This window comes from Myxocyprinus asiaticus, chromosome 6 (assembly GCF_019703515.2).
Source record: "Myxocyprinus asiaticus isolate MX2 ecotype Aquarium Trade chromosome 6, UBuf_Myxa_2, whole genome shotgun sequence".
NCBI classification, from domain to species: Eukaryota; Metazoa; Chordata; class Actinopteri; order Cypriniformes; family Catostomidae; genus Myxocyprinus; species Myxocyprinus asiaticus.
Window position 1 is genome coordinate 50,831,118 of NC_059349.1, and position 16,733 is coordinate 50,847,850.

General features: G+C 37.3%; 1 protein-coding gene across 2 annotated transcripts in view; it reads left to right on the forward strand.

Moving 5' to 3' along the window:
* Nucleotides 1-2,667: 2,667 nt before the first annotated feature.
* Nucleotides 2,668-16,733, forward strand: part of LOC127442769 (interleukin-6 receptor subunit beta-like) — a 28,111-nt gene continuing 14,045 nt past the window's right edge. Inside the window, exons 1-7 of one of the 2 annotated variants that reach the window (XM_051700940.1) lie at nt 2,668-2,878; nt 3,247-3,340; nt 7,544-7,652; nt 11,345-11,523; nt 14,321-14,469; nt 15,690-15,849; nt 15,926-16,008. In XM_051700940.1, the coding sequence (XP_051556900.1) occupies nt 3,247-3,340; nt 7,544-7,652; nt 11,345-11,523; nt 14,321-14,469; nt 15,690-15,849; nt 15,926-16,008 (774 nt within the window). In that variant the 5' untranslated portion in view covers nt 2,668-2,878. Of the gene's footprint in view, nt 2,879-3,228; nt 3,341-7,543; nt 7,653-11,344; nt 11,524-14,320; nt 14,470-15,689; nt 15,850-15,925; nt 16,009-16,733 lie in introns of those variants that run through there. The other variant, XM_051700941.1, reaches the window with a different exon arrangement.

Genomic DNA, 16,733 nt, shown 5'->3' on the forward strand with positions numbered 1-16,733 from the left:
AAGAAGAAACAAATCAGTGACCCTACCAAAAACGAGGACTGTTCTGTGTAATAAACCTGGACTGCTGGTCACCCTGTCTATAATTAAATAATAAACAAAACATTTCACTGCCCAGAATAGCTTCATATTTCGTTGTGCATTTTATTGTGGAAAAAACTTTCTTTTATAAGCAGCTCCTCAATGCATTTAAAATAGAAAAACAGTAAATAGGTGATGTATATCTGTTCAGAGTTGCAATAACACATTTTTTCCCCGATTATTTAAAAAGTTCCAGTTAATTAATCAAGGACCAGTTTAAGTTGACAACACCTCGTGGACCACAAGAGACTTAATGAAGTATTTAACCACGATGAAACTGCAATGCGTGCACTGTCTTGGCTGCCTTGTAGTTTCTAGTACATTGGCTACATACTTGTCTTTGTGTGTTCGTCATGTCAGCCACCTTGGTAGTCGATGTTATACAGCAGTCTCCGTAGTAACATTCAAGTGTATTGGTTGTCTGAGTGTGCGGCTTTGCAGGTGTGTTTGCTCAACACGGTGAAACTAACTCTGGCTACTTCTATGACATCAGGGGGTGCTACAACTGCTTGCAGACAGAGTGTCCATTTATTTCTGTTTCGTTATTTTTTTTAATTTATTTTGTTCATTGCATCACAAGTCAAATGCCACGGACTCGGCTGGAAAATACAGAGTCCCAATGACTTGAGTCCGAGCTCGAGTACCCAAACTCTACCTTCTACCACGCTATATTCCATCATGTTCATTACGATTGCAAAATTCTGGCCTGATAATAGTTCCTAGAATATCAAAATCAACAAAAGGAAGTAGATCCTTTTCCTATTTGGCTCCTAAACTATGGAATAGTCTCCCTAACACTGTTCGGGATGCAGACACACTCACTCAGTTTAAGTCTAGACTAAAGACTCATCTATTCAGCCAGGCATACACCTAATTTACCCATCAACTCACAATTAGGCTGCTTTAGTTAGGTCTGCTGGAACCAGAAACATTTCTCAGAAACATTTATCATAATCTATAACTCTGCAATAAATTAAATGGCAACTATGCTAATATTATTCTATTTGTTTCCCTGTCTCAACCTCGGGATTCATATACCGAGGTTACTAGAGCCGGCCAGATCCAGCTCTGTTCCTGCTTGGTGTCGGACTCCACTGCTATGTGTCTCTGAGTGATGATGACTAAATGCAGCCGGTGCCAGCCAGACATCACTTCAGTCTTTTACGATGGACTTCAGGGGATGAACTGATGCCAACTCCAACTGTAAGACATCAGATACTTCATATGCCACTGCCTGAAACTTGGATTTAGGATAGACCTCAAAGAAATTACCTGCTGGTTGAACTGCGATGCACTTCACTGATCTCTGCCTGCATCACCTCAGTCTAATGATGGACTACACCTTTAAAATTAAATACATAGACTATCAATTATTTGCCAACAAAAGTCTTCATCAGCCAACTAACAAAAGACAATGCATCAATATGAACTTCTGCAGTTAATCCAGGATGGACTTCAAAGACATTAGTCATTAATCTTAAGTTCATACAAAACCTTTTTTTTTTAACACTGGCCCTTAACACTTACTTAGTTTATTAATTTTAAACCATGACTTGCACTGCACATATATAACTAATATTGGCATTATATTCATGATTTTAGCCAGAGGGGAATTGGCCCCCACAGTGAGTCTGGTTTCTCCCAAGGTTATTTTTCTCCATTAACCAACATCTTATGGAGTTTTGTGTTCCTTGCCACAGTCGCCTTCAGCTTGCTCACTGGTGTTCTAAATACAATTATTATTTAATTACTTATTTTTATTCACACTTCATAATCGTATTTAATCAAACTACACAAAGATCACTCTAAGACTTTATAGATATTACGGTTTCAATTTCTGTTAATGCATGATTTTCTGTAAAGCTGCTTTGAAACGATGTGTTGTGAAAAGCGCTATACAAATAAAACTGACTTGACACCTGAAATTTAATCCTGAGACCAAAAAAAAACTAAATGTCATCATTATATTGGTGGAAGCATAACAATTGATCACAATGAATACTTTTGGGAAAATAAGTCATTTATTGATATCTTTATAATTATAATATAGAAAATATTGGTAAACATAGGCATTGTTATGGTCTAACATTGAACATCTTAAATGTAATCCTGAGACCCACAATTTGTTTTGGGTTTTTTTTTTTTTTTTTTTTTTTTTTTTTTTTGCTTTTTTCATCATTATATTGTTGTAAGCATAAAAACATATTACAATAAGTACTTTTGGGGGTAAACATAATTTTTTGCCAATCATTATATTGTTTGATGCATAACAAACATATTACAGTAAAAACTGTTTGGAAAAACATAGTAGTAGTAGTAGTAGTAGTATGATTATTATGATTATTATTATTATTATTATTATTATTATATGGAACTATTTGCATACTGATATGGTCTAACATTGCATATTTTAAAATGAATCCTGATTACCCTGAATGTATTACTGAAGATACACCAGAGAGATACTTTGTTGACCAAAACCAGATGTCTATACTCCAGTGCTCACAAATAACTGCTTGTTCTCAGGAGGATGTATAGTAGCCTATAGAGTAAAAACAACACCTCAAAACATTTCTTGAACTGTTTTGGCACAAACGGCAGTCTAGTATGCCAGGGGAAAACGTGACATGCGCTTTTACGCGTCACAGGTAAACTCATCACCTCCGTCTCCGTGTGGGCTGAACGTTCCATATCAGATCGGATCATCAGTCGTCTTTATATCATCGGGATGGCCATTACTTGGAGACTTAAATGCTGCAAATGTTGTTGGACAGTGTTCAGATCTCTGGTTCTTTAACAGGTAGGCATTCGTGTCGACGGTGTTATTTGTGGTTTCGTCAGGTAATCTCAACATGTGCATCATGTGGTAACATCTAAATGAACTGCCTTGATTCTAACATATTATGTAATATGACTAAATCAACCTGATTTAGTCATTTTAAAGGGTTTGCCAGGTAGAAACTGCTCTGCTCGACTTGTTCTTACAGCGTATTTGTGTCAGAGAGGTAAAAATATGGACTTTTTCTGGCTTGTTCTTTGCGCTGATTTTGCCGGGAAGCTCTTTTAAAGTCGCTGATTGCGCAAGAGTATTTTGCTCTAAGCATTTCTGATGAGTTGTTATGTTGGAATCCTGGATGTTAGCAACAATGACATGCACTTCCTTTCCAGATGACGCTCCTGAAGTCAGAAATGACCCAGAAGTTGTTCTGGAGAGCTGGTCTCCTGCTCTGGATGTGCGCAATGACCAGGGTCCAGGGCGCCGGTAAGACTGTTTTGAGCTCTTTAAAGGTCAAATTTATTTTATTTATATACACACTGTATGACTATGACTATCTGCATGTGCTCTAGCATAGTGGTTTAGGATATGGGATGGTAACTAACGGGTTCCGTGGGAATGAAGGGTGATAAATCACCACTGTAATCTTGATTGAGTAACTTAACATCAGGCTGAGTGATAGTCTATAGGTAAAAACCTTTGCTAAATGAAATTAAGTTGGTTGTAGACACAGTTTTCTTTCTTTTTTTGAATATCTCTGGTGGAACAGACATTACGATAACACTTGTTGTCTCATGACACTTGTGTTAATCAACCCCATCACAGCCAGCAGGGATACTTTAAATGGATATTTTGCAAAATCCTTGATTACATCATCCACAAATTTAGAATTGGCGGAGACCAAATGTAATATTTTTAGAATAAGCCATTGGAAAGCTTATATTGGTCAACCACGAACCTGGATATCAGTGCGACACAGGTTTCCACAGTATACTGTAAATGGTTTCCATATGAACAAACATCCATATATTTTAAAACACTTTCCTTAAAGTATTGTCATAACATATTAGCTGGAAAGGTTCATTTTGGTTTTGGCATTTATATAAGAATGTCCTCACCTCAACAGGTTTTGATCTTGTCTTGACAGAATGAGAACGAGTGTAGGTCAAATAATAACGATAAAATTCTCCCGAATCAGTCATTTTTCTTTTTTGCTTTAGCTGAGCCTGGAAGAAAAAAGAAATACTTGATGAAAATTGTGGCTTGGTTTTTATGTTTTGCCCACATAATGAGGAGTCAGCCATGTTACCCAAAACAACAGCACAACATGATGCTGTGTTGAGAGATCGCAGAAAAATGCTTTCCTTCAAAGTGTGTTTGTGTTTCTGGAATCATTTCTGTGAGTTATGCTTGGAAATAAGTCTAGGCATTGGATTACCGTAGTTCTTGCCCTTTATCTGAAATCTGATCCGTAGTGCTGATTGTTTGTGGCTTCCATGTGTGTTCAACATGCACACAACACTGACTGCTGCAAGTGTGCATGATTAGTGGTGTTAATGTTGTAAATGCGTTCTAGGGTGTCAACGCCTCATTATTATGCATCAAATTGGGCTACACTCAAAAATGACATTTTTGCTGCTCGTTGAATTTAGTTGCATAAAATTAGCTATTTTGTCACAACTTAATTTCATTGTGTCTGTTCCAAAACTCAGTGAGCTTCCTCGCTGTCTCCTTCCTACATAGGCAGCTGTCTTCTGTGGCAGCATCCGTACTGGAATGATGCCTCATAGAGAGCTATTTTGAACACTCTACATAAGCCCTCTCCCAAATGGCACCCTCCGCCCTTGCGGTCTTCCTCTCAGTGCAGACTTTAGTGATGTAAGCGAGTGCAGACCAATGGGGTGTTAGTCAGCAAGTCCATGAGGGTGCATGTGTGCATTTGGACAGACTTCAATCAGATGACGCATTTTTTACATTTGTTTTTATATACATGCAGTTTTACACATTTTTATTTGGAAAATGTCATGGCATTGATGGATAGGGTAAAGAAACACACTTTAAAGTCACCACTGAAAAATTCAAGAAACACACTGACAATAAAGCATTAGATAATTTAATCAAGAACCTCTGAAAAACAAAGCGCACAGATAACTACAGCAACAAAACCCAGTCGTTTTAAATCTGTTATGTTGAAAAATAAACATTATTTTGTTATATTAATAATGCATATATATGCATATACTGTATATAATTCTTAGTTACCCAGGGTTTTGGGAATTTGACTTATTTCTGTGAATCAGTTCTTTCAAACGGTGATTTTCAATTATTGTGATTGTTTTACATCAGCATTTGTCTTTATAATGTTCTTGTCAGTGAAGAACATTCTGTTGATGCATAGTTGTTTTAATAGTTAAATTTTTCAACAGTTGGACTTCTAACTTGGAAACTTGTACGGAAACCTTCAACTCCCATTTTTTGGATGCAGGTGTGTGTTACGTCACGCAAACTTTTCGGCAACCAGGGCAGGGAGGTTTACAGTCAGTGACAAACATTCACTTTTATTAAATAATATCCATTAACGAATCAAAGTTCTTACACTAAATGATAATAAAACGTGTTTAGCAAACATTTTGCAGAGGCAGGTGTTTGAAACACGGTTAATTACACTCTCTTTTGATTATCATAACGATAGCAGCGTCGTATATCAGTTTGGTTGCAATGAGTCATCTCTGATAATCAATGCACCCTTCAAAGCGTTATCAATCCCAAAATTAAAAAAAGCTCCCTCTTTGACACATTTGTGTTTAGTTGTCAGGTAAATGTCACTGAATTTTGAATTAAGTGAAAAGTCACATCATGCATGATCACTATCGATCATCGTTTTCATGATCGATCATTGCTGTCACATTCGAGCACTCGAGTACTCGTGCCCATCCCTAATTTCAGCAGGGTGGCAACTATAAGTGCTTTTTTTAGACAGGGAAGTTTTGAGTTCTGAAATGTACAGTATGTTTTTATAGTGCAGTTACCTCTTATATGTCTAAATATCAAGGACAATTTGATTCTCCATTTCTTGACCCCTTTGAAGACGTTAAGAACACTGTCTTGTACCTTTTGTCTTCTTGTCCAATTGTTACATAAGTTTTTTTGCTTCAAATCAAAGTTTGTGATGTTGTGATTCACCTCGGAGCTGATTGGTTTGGTTCATGGCGCAGAATACATTTATGAAGGGTTTTATGAAATGCCTGTGGAAAAAATGAATGGGAAAAATTAGGGATGTCCTGATACCAATACTGGTATCGGAATCGAGTCTGATACTGCTCTCATGTACTTATACTCGTGCTCGTAAAAATGCTCCGATTGCAAAATCCGATACCATCTGACGTATGAATGTCATTCCGTAAACATTCAGCGCACAAATTAAAATCACGTAATGTCCTAGTGAGATTAATTAACAGCAAAAGCTGTGATTTAATTAGATAAATACAGTATATAGTTTGCATGTGCAGCACTTTAAATGTGAGTGCTTGTGAATGTGTGGAGCCAATGTTGTGCTAACATAAAGACATGAACTGCTTATACCTCTTAGAGCTCCTTGGCTCATACACGGAAAACCCCATCATGAGCATTGCACGTTCTGTTTGTAGCAGATGACAGCAAGCAGGGCGCTAATTCACTTTTACCGCAAGGCACATACAGACTACATTTAATTAAAATGATATTGAATTAATTAGCAGCCTTTTACAGTTTAATAATCACAATGAGTCACGTAGTAACCGGCTCTTCCAGAGTGGGAAGCTATCGTCATAATGTAAGAGCTCCTTGGCCATAACAACACAAACACTTCAAAATAAAAGCTCGGCCAAAATAAAAGCTCAATTTAAAGGGAAAAACCAACTACAGAAATAGATCGCTACTGTATAGTTACGTAATATTCACTGTAATACTACAAATTATAATAAATATAAAGTAATAGTACTTGTAATTTGATTATATTTAAGCAATATCTCACATCTGTGATGTTCTGTTATGCAGCACTTTATTTGACAAAAAGAACTCCAGTGTTGTATTTTTGATTGTGCTATGAGGTTCTGTACAAAATCCCTTTATTTGATAAAAATAATACAATATCATGTAGAAAATTAATGGTTATACTTTGATTAAAGTTTTAATTAATTTATTTATTTAAACACTATTTTGATTATAAAATTGTGATTTAAATTGTTGATATGGAGTTCAGTAAAAAAAAAAAAAACAGGTATCGGACTCGGTATCGGCAAGTACTAAAAAAGAAAGTATGGTACTTGTACTCATACTCGTTCTCAAAAAAAATGATATGTTTACATCCCTTGGAAAAATACTTCCTGAACCAAAATGGCAGAAGAAGCTGGCGGCACTGTTGCGCTCTATTGACAATTATTAAAAAAACAAACCCTATCCGCTATGGCGGATGATAAAATGGAGAATAAATCATATAGACACACATTTAAGGTGGGACCAAGCCATATTTAGGTACAAGAATACCATAATGACCTACAATACCCTAGCAACCGCATAGCAACATGCTAACATCATGGAGAAGAGCTTTGCATGGGCAAGCACCGACATTTGATAAAATATTGTGTGTTGAATGAGTTCCCAGACATTTTTGTTTGTCAGAAACACTTTCTCTCTTTGTGTCATCATCAGAACTCTCAATCAAACAGTGTGTGATTCTGGAGTACACCAGTATTACCTGTTATTGGGAAGCATCCAACCTCACTCTCGGCAGCAGCAGCTATAGACTTCAAGTTAACAAGTAAGAAACTTTCCACATTAACAAAAACACCATAAAGTACCATAGTATTATCATGTTTTTGGACAAACTACCACACTAGTACCACTGTACCTTGGTGTACCATGCAATTACCATATATAAAAGTATAGTAATCATTCAGTACTTTGTTATATCAAAGTACCATCTGAAATTATCATGTGCATTTTTGTAAGGGAATTCACCTTGCAGTTCTGCAGAATGTGACGTTTTGACATTTAGATTCAGTCACTGCACTGAAAATAATACAAAATACTGTTACAAAATACTCATTTCACAGATGTGAACGTGGCATTTAAGGGTTTTTCTTAGAACATCTGTCTGATAATATGCTCAAGATAGATTTGATTGGTGTGACTAGTGAAAACCAACATGCAAATTTGTTCTTATCAGTGAAACTGATAAATGATAAACATCAGTGTTTAAAACCTCAGACAGCTTATCTAAATAAGTGTAACTTGAAATCTTCTCTTTCATAGAAGAGGAAGCAGCTTCACATCTAAATTTAGTTTTGAATTTGAAATGTATTAATGTATACATGAATATGTGACTCATGTTTTTTGTCAATTTTAGGAACTGATCTTTGTATCAGTTTTAAAAGTCTCAGACCAACTAGTTTACTTGATTTGAAAGTAGTTAACTGTCTTTCAGTGTAGTTATGTGAGGGTTTAAAACCCCTGCGGCTCAATCAGTTGTTTTTAAAATCACTCATTCGATTTAATTCTGGTTCTGTTCACTCTACCTCACTTTGAAAAGTCTAATTTTATTCCACAAGATGACAGGAAACACTAGAAAAAAACAATTTCTCTGTCACATTCCATCACAATATACAGATCTGAAATGTAGGTGGCCCTGTAACATATTTTAGCCCTCACAGATGTGCTCATCCATAGACGTTCAATCTAATTTTCAGTTCAAGCACCACCCTCGTTGTTTCATTGAATATCTTAGCCGTTGAGTGAACTAGAAGTTCAGTTCCTCCTTTAATAATAATTCCTTACATTTACACTGGCAGCCAAAAGTTTGGAATAATGTATCAGGTTTTGGAAGGAAATTGGTACTTTAATTCACCAAAGTGGCATTCAGCTGATCACAAAGTATAGTCAGGACATTACTGATGTAAAAAACAGCACCATCACTATTTGAAAAAAGTCATTTTTGATCAAATCTAGACAGGCCCCATTTCCAGCAGCCATCACTCCAATACCTTATCCTTGAGTAATCATGCTAAATTGCTAATTTGGTACTAGAAAATCACTTGCCATTATATCAAACACAGCTGAAAGCTATTTGGTTCGTTAAATGAAGCTTAACATTGTCTTTGTGTTTGTTTTTGAGTTGCCACAGTATGCAATAGACATGTCTTAAGGTCAATATTAGGTCAAAAATGGCAAAAAAGAAACAGCTTTCTCTAGAAACACATCAGTCAATCATTGTTTTGAGGAATGAAGGCTATATAATGCTTGAAATTGCCAAAAAAAACTGAAGATTTCATTCAAAGGTGTACACTACAGTCTTCAAAGACAAAGGACAACTGACTCTAACAAGGACAGAAAGAGATGTGGAAGACCAGATGTACAACTAAACAAGAGGATAAGTACATCAGAGTCTCTAGTTTGAGAAATAGACGCCTCACATGTCCTCAGCTGACAGCTTCATTGAATTCTACCCGCTCAACACCAGTTTCATGTACAACAGTAAAGAGAAGACTCAGGGGTGCAGGCCTTATGGGAAGAATTGCAAAGAAAAAGACACTTTTGAAACAGAAAAAAAAGAAAAGGTTAGAGTGGGCAAAGAAACACAGACATTGGACAACAGATAATTTATGGATCTTAACCCCATTGAGCATTTGTGGGATCAGCTAGACTGTAAGGTGCGTGAGAAGTGCCCGACAAGACAGCCACATCAATGGCAAGTGCAACAGGAAGCGTGGGGTGAAATGTCACCTGAGTATCTGGACAAACTGACAGCTAGAATGTCAAGGATCTGCAAAGCTGTCATTGCTGCATGTGGAGGATTTTTTGATGAGAACTCTTTGAAGTGGTTTTGTCCGCCAGTGTATATAGTGCTTTTCTAGGCACTCAAAGCATTTTACATAGTATAGGGGGAATCTCCTCAACCACCACCAGTGTGCAGCATCCACTTGGATGATTCAACAGCAGCCATAGTGCACCAGAACACCCACTACACACTTGCTATTGGTAGAGAGGAGAGTAGAGTGATGTAGCCAATTCAGGGATGGAGATTATTAGGGCACCATGATAGATAAGGGCCAATTTGGCCAGGACACTGGGTTTATACCCCTACTCTTTACAAGAAGTGCCCTGGGATTTTTAATGACCACAGAGAGTCAGGAACTCAGTTTAACCTCTCATCTGAAAGACAGTGCTTTTTTACAGAATAGTGTCCCCATCACTATACTGGGGCATTAGGACCTACACAGACCACAGGTTGAGCACCCCCTCCTGGCCTCCCGAATACCACTTCCAGCAGCAATCTAGTTTTCCCCAGGTGGTCTCCCATCCAGGTACTGGCCAGGCTCAACCCCACTTAGCTTTAGTGGGCAACCAGGCGAGAGCCGCAGGGTGATATGGCTGCTCCTTTGTGATATATAATATTTTATCATCAGTAGTCGACAACATATTTTTCTGATGATTTGTTTTGCATGCTTTTCCTTCTGGATGGCATATTTTGTTCTGGACATCTAAGATATAACATTATTAGTGATTATTGAGCCAAGCAAGCTCACAGACAAGTGAAAACGGCTCATTTGTTAGAGAACTCCCTAAGGTAAAAGCAGATATAAGCTTACTGGCTACTTAAGGCTTACAGCAGCAGTTATCAGAGCATAAAAGAGATGTTTGTATTTGATGACTAACAGAAATCATGTTTCACTTTGTGATTCTTTTGAAAATCTTTCGAACTGTGGTATTAGGGGAACAAAATCAACTGTACAGCTTTTATTTGATATATGAATTGTACATTTAGGTGCAATGTGAAGGATTTTTATTTTCATATAAATATTTCTACCCCGTTACCTCTAGGGGGCGCTAATTTTCAACGTGAATGTTTTGAGGCCTTATTTTGTTATTTTAAGTAACATAAATGCAGAATTGATCAAACGATACCTCATATTCCTGACTTATGTATACGGAGACTTTAACATTTTAAACTTTTTAGCGATATAAAGCTAAAGGGGTAAAACTAAAAACTCTCTTCTTCAAGAGCTATTTTTAGCTATTTAGGGTTCTTGAGTTGCATGGTTATGTGGTTCGATTAAAAAAGTTATTTTATATTACATTATAGGTTCTTCAGATCAGTGTAGATTTCTGGGTTCTTTAAACCACCAGAACATGGAGGTTTTCTGCACTGTTAAAGTGTTTAGGCAAGTAAATTTAAAAATGTGCTTCAATTCGTATGGCAACCTCTAATTTTTCTGGTTTTCTTAGGTCACAGATATTTTTCCCTATGAATAAATGAACCCGAATATATTAGGTTGCACAAATGAAAGTCATTTTTACTGGTTACATTGCACATTACCACTTTTTACAGTGTAAAAGAAGGAGAACCTTTGTTCAAGTCATAAAGGTTCTCCTAAAACCCTTTTTGGTTGTAATTGGAAGCTTTATTTGTAATAGTCTAAGAGAGTGTGAATATTCTTGTGTATTTCTGTGCAGAACTGATTGTGATACCAAAGAAGGCTTCATCCCTGTGGATGTGTGTCACAGCAAAGGCTCCAACTGCTCCGTTCAGCCCATTGATTCTGCATTTCACTGTTTCTATGCGGATGTACTGGTGTCCACACCTGCTGGACCCATCCGCTCTCCACCCTTCTTCTTCATTGGTATCTATGAAGGTATTTGTGCTTTCTCACCTACATAAGCATACCACAAAAACAACAGTAGTATGCAACAGAAAAATGGTGTGCGGATTGCTATGTTTAAAATAGTATACAAACATACTCAAACTGGATGCCACTTGCTGAATCAAACATGCATGTTATGATGTCATTTGACAACAGCGTTACATACTACTAATGTTTTAATTGTTTATTGTAGCAAAATGCGTACAGTTTCACATACTTTGTTTCAAATAATGGGCAGTATAGCCTATGTCATACTAAACTGTGCAGTATGTAGTACACAGTATGCTAGTACTGTATTCCAAACACAGCTTTTTTATCAGGTCTGGTTGGTTGTGGCAATGCATGAACAAACTATGAGGTTAAGAAAATGCTTGTTCAGGATAACTGCTTATCAGATGGCATTATGTAAATTGCTCATTTTCATCTGTAAATGCCTGTTATTATGTTTACAAATGATACTTGTATTCAACATTGTTTGCTCAGCATTTCACACCTGACCACAGTAAACAACAGTGTTTGGTGTCACGCGATGCCCAAGTAATTAGTTACTGTAATTTGATTACTTTTTAAGTAAAAATGTAGTGTAATGAAGTGCATTTAAATTCTTGTAATCAGTTTACAGGTAGTGACTTTCAGTGTTGCTACAATTATATTACTTGTGTTGCACATATTTCTAAAATAATATTATTTACATAAAATAAATTTTGAACTTGAATTACATATTGCATAGGAAATGTGTAAAAAATCTAGTTTAAAACTTGTCAAGTTCATAGAAATTGATGAAATTGACCATGTTGGTTTCATAGTTGTTTGAAAACGTTTATAGCATTTTTTTTAATTTATTTTTTTTATTACATAATGACTTTAAAAATGTCAAGTGGAGTAACCATTAAAAAGTATTACCATATTTTTCTTGCACCTTGAAAACATGTGTACACAACTTAATCATTAATTTCAAAAAAGTAAAATAGAAAAACATATTTTTCAAGGGAAAAAATATATGTTTTACAAATATAATTAATTTTTGAGTCACAAATATCAAGACGTACGGTTTATTTTTAAGGTTACACCATTTAACCTAAACAAAATTTGCCTTTTCATAAGAAGTTTTAATAATTTAATAATAATTTAAGATTATTCTAAACTACTTATGCCAACTTTTCTATTTTCAATTTCAGATTTTAATGAGACTTATATATATCAAAAAGACTTTGAACTCAGAAATTGACTAATATATATATATATATATATATATGACAGGTGAAGTGAATAACATTTATCTCGTTACAATGGCACCTGTCAAGTGGTGGGATATATTAGACAGCAAGTGAACAGTCAGCTCTTGAATTTCATGTGTTGGAAGCAGGAAAAATGGGGAAGCGTAAGGATCTGAGTGACTTTGACAAGTGCCAAATTGTGATGGCTAGACCACTGGGTCAGAGCGTCTCGAAAACAGCAGGTCTGTTCCCGGTATGCAGTGGTTAGTACTACCAAAAGTTGTCCAAGGAAGGACAACCGGTGAACCGGCAACAGGGTCACGGGCGCCCAAGGTTCATTGATGCGCGTAGGGAGCGAAGGCTAGCCCGTCTGGTACGATCCCACAGAAGAGCTACTGTAGCACAAGTTAGAAAGGTGTCAGAACACACAGTGCATTGCAGCTTGCTGCGTATGGGGCTGCGTAGCCGCAGACCGGGCAGAGTGCCCATGCTGACCCCTGTCCACCACCAAAAGTGCCTACAATGGGCATGTGAGCGTCAGAACTGGACCATGGAGCAATGGAAGAAGGTGGCCTGGTCTGACGAATCACATTTTCTTTTAGATCATGTGGATGGCTGGATGCGTGTGTGTCGTTTACCTGAGGAAGAAATGGCAGCAGGATGCACTATGGGAAGAAGGCAGGCCGGCGGAGGCAGTGTGACACTCTGGACAATGTTCTGCTGGGAAACCTTGGGTCCAGGCATTCATGTGGATGTTACTTTGACACGTACCACCTACCTAAAGATTGTTGCAGACCACATACACCCCTTCATGGCAAAGGTATTCCCTGATGACAGTGGCATCTTTCAGCAGGATAATGTGCCCTGCCACACTGCAATAATTGTCCAGGAATGTTTTGAAGAACATGACAAAGAGTTCAAGGTGTTGACTTGGCTTCCAATTTCCCCAGATCTCAATCTGACTGAGCATCTATGGGATGTGCTGGACCAACAAGTCCGATCCATGGAGGCCCCACCTCGCAACTTACAGGACTTAAAGGATCTGCTGTTAACATTTTGGTGCCAGATACCACAGGACACATTCAGAGGTTTTGTGAAGTCCATGCCTCAATGGGTCAGTGCTGTTTTGGTGGCACGAGGGGGAACCTACACGATATTAGGCAGGTGGTTTTAATGTTGTGGCTGATTGGTGTATATCACTTACAATGACTTCTGCACCCGCTAATGAGTCATTGTTAGAGAGAGACATGTGGTGCTGAGTGTGAGGTGCGAATGTCAACGGATGAGGAGAAAATACAGACATTATTAGTGGAAAAACAAACTTTTCTGTGTAAAGTGGCAGTAAGGGGTTTAGAAAGTAACATAAAAGTAAAGCAATTAGTAAAATGATTACTTTTTCCATGAATTAATGAGTAGCTTAATCTGATTACAAAGTTTTTGATGTAGAAGATTACTTTTTCTTAGTAACTTTCCTAGAATAAAAAATTGAACTCTAAACACAAGATCATGAAAGACACTGTTTTTCTTATGTGTTCTTCTTATTTTTTCCCCATCTGTTCTCTCCACTACAGTGAAGCTTCATCCCCCACAGATAACAGGAATCGGGCCATCTGCAAGGCAGCCCGGGTGTTTGGAGGTGGCCTGGGGGAAAACGGACATCCTCACTAAGGAAGAAAAATCCTACAGATGGCTCCAAATGGAGTACACCACACATGACCAGGTTTACACACATCGCTAGTATCTCCATCATGGGCACTAGCAAAACTAAAGAGCAGGTTCTCATCTAGTGGGTCGAAGGTCTTTTCTGATAGAGTCACAGACAACAGAGAAAACAATGCTAAATGCAAATAATAGAATGCAGTGTAGCATGTACAGTAACTGTGCATAGTTAGGATAGCAAAATAAACAGACTTATCAACTTTAAAAAGGGAGGACAAAAACACTTCCTATATCTTTTGTTGTTGACACCAGTCAAATACTACAGTGTTTTGGCGCATATTCATCTGTCACTTGGTAGCATCTTGTCAAAATAGGCAGATGCCAACATGGACAGGTAGTGTGACAACCTCATCTTCAATAACCATGAAGAAAACTGCAAAAGGAAGAAGAAAAACCCAGATTACGCTGAATAGATTGTGGATTTCAAAAGGAAAAAACTTTGTTGGGTAGCCACTTAAAGGTATAGTTCACCCAAACATGAAAATTTTCTCATCATTTACTCACCCTCATGCCATTCCAGATGTGTATGATTTTATTTCTTCTACTGAACACAAAAGAATATCTCTGCTTTGTAGGTCCATACAATGAAAGTGAATGGTGGCCAGTACTTTGAAGGTCCAAAAAGCATATACATGCAGCATAAATGTAACCCATATGACTCCAGTGGTTAAATCTATATCTTCAGAAGTGATATGATAGGTGTGGGTGAGAAACAGATTCATTTTTAAGTCCTTTTTAACTATAAATTCTCCTCCCTGCCCAGTATGTGGCGATACGTACAAATAACGCAAATCACCAAAAAAAAAAAAAAAAAAAAGAAGAAGAATGTGAAAGTGAAAGTGGAGATTTATAGTAAAAAAAGTCTTCAATATTGATCTGTTTTTCATCCACACCTTTCATATCGATTTTGAAGACATGGATTAAGCCACTGGAGTCGTATGGATTACTTTATGATGCCTTTTTGGACCTTCAAAGTACTGGCCACCATTCACTTGCATTGTATGGACAGAGCAGACAGTTCAGCAGAAGGAAGAAAGTCATACACATCTGGGATGGCATGAGGGTGAGTAAATGATGGGAGAATTTTCATTTTTGGGTGAACTATCCATTTATGAGTGCCTTGTATGCAGTTAACAAATGACATTTTTGATTAGATAAAAAATGTATAAATTAAAGAATAACAAATCTGATTGAAAGAAATTGTCTCCTCTCATGCTGTAGACTCAGTCGCAGACTATACAAGCATATTCCAACGAGACACTGGAGCTCTGTAATTTATATGCTGGATCCTGGTACACGGTGAAGCTGAGGGCTCAGGACAGTCGATCGTCCGCTCACTGGAGCTCCTGGGCCTTTGAGGACATTAGGACAGAGGAGAAAGGTGATGGATTCGTGTTGAAAAGTGTGTTGACGAAGCAAATGTACTGTCTTTATTTATCACTTTATTCTCTCCTCAGCCCCATCTGCTGCTCCACAGTTCTGGAGACACATCCAACCCTCAGAAAAAGCTGGAAAGAGACATGTCACCCTGCTCTGGAAGGTTTGCATTTAAATTATAGATCCATTTTTTATGAAATGCAGGATGATAGTGAGACCCACATTTCTCTCTACATGCCAAATAAAATATAACATACAGTATGACTGGATCCAACACAACACAATATAATTACTCATAAGTTGCTCTTTATAGCTCAGGAGACTTACGTAAATGGGTTCTCAATTATGTTTTTATTGGTGGAAGTAAAAATAGACACAAATGAGTTTGTTGACATACAGTGAGTATGAGCTATAAAATTAATGTGGCTAGCATAGCTCAGATCATTTGGCCTTGGAAGAATTGGATGAGAAATGTTCATATTGAGATCTCTGGCAATGCTGTCTTGAAAAATCTGAGCAAACTTTGAAACATTGTGGGTCTTTTTCTGTGGAGAAAATTGCTCCATTTAATCTCATTGCTGTCTGGTATGAACCATTGAAATAATAAATAGCTACAGTACTGTGCAAGAGTTTTAGGCACTTAAGATGTTTCACAAAAGCATTTGTCTTAAGATGGTTATTTATATCTTCAGCTTTAGTGTGTCAATAGGAAAAATACATTTTAGACTCCCAAACATTACTTCTGCAAATAGAAAAATTAGAATAGAAGAACAGGGAGCCCTGCAACAGATGGCATTGCCCCCACAAAGCTCCCCACTGAATATTGAGTCAGTCTGAGATTGCATAAAGAGACAGAAGCGATTGAGACAGCCTAAATAGATAGAAGAA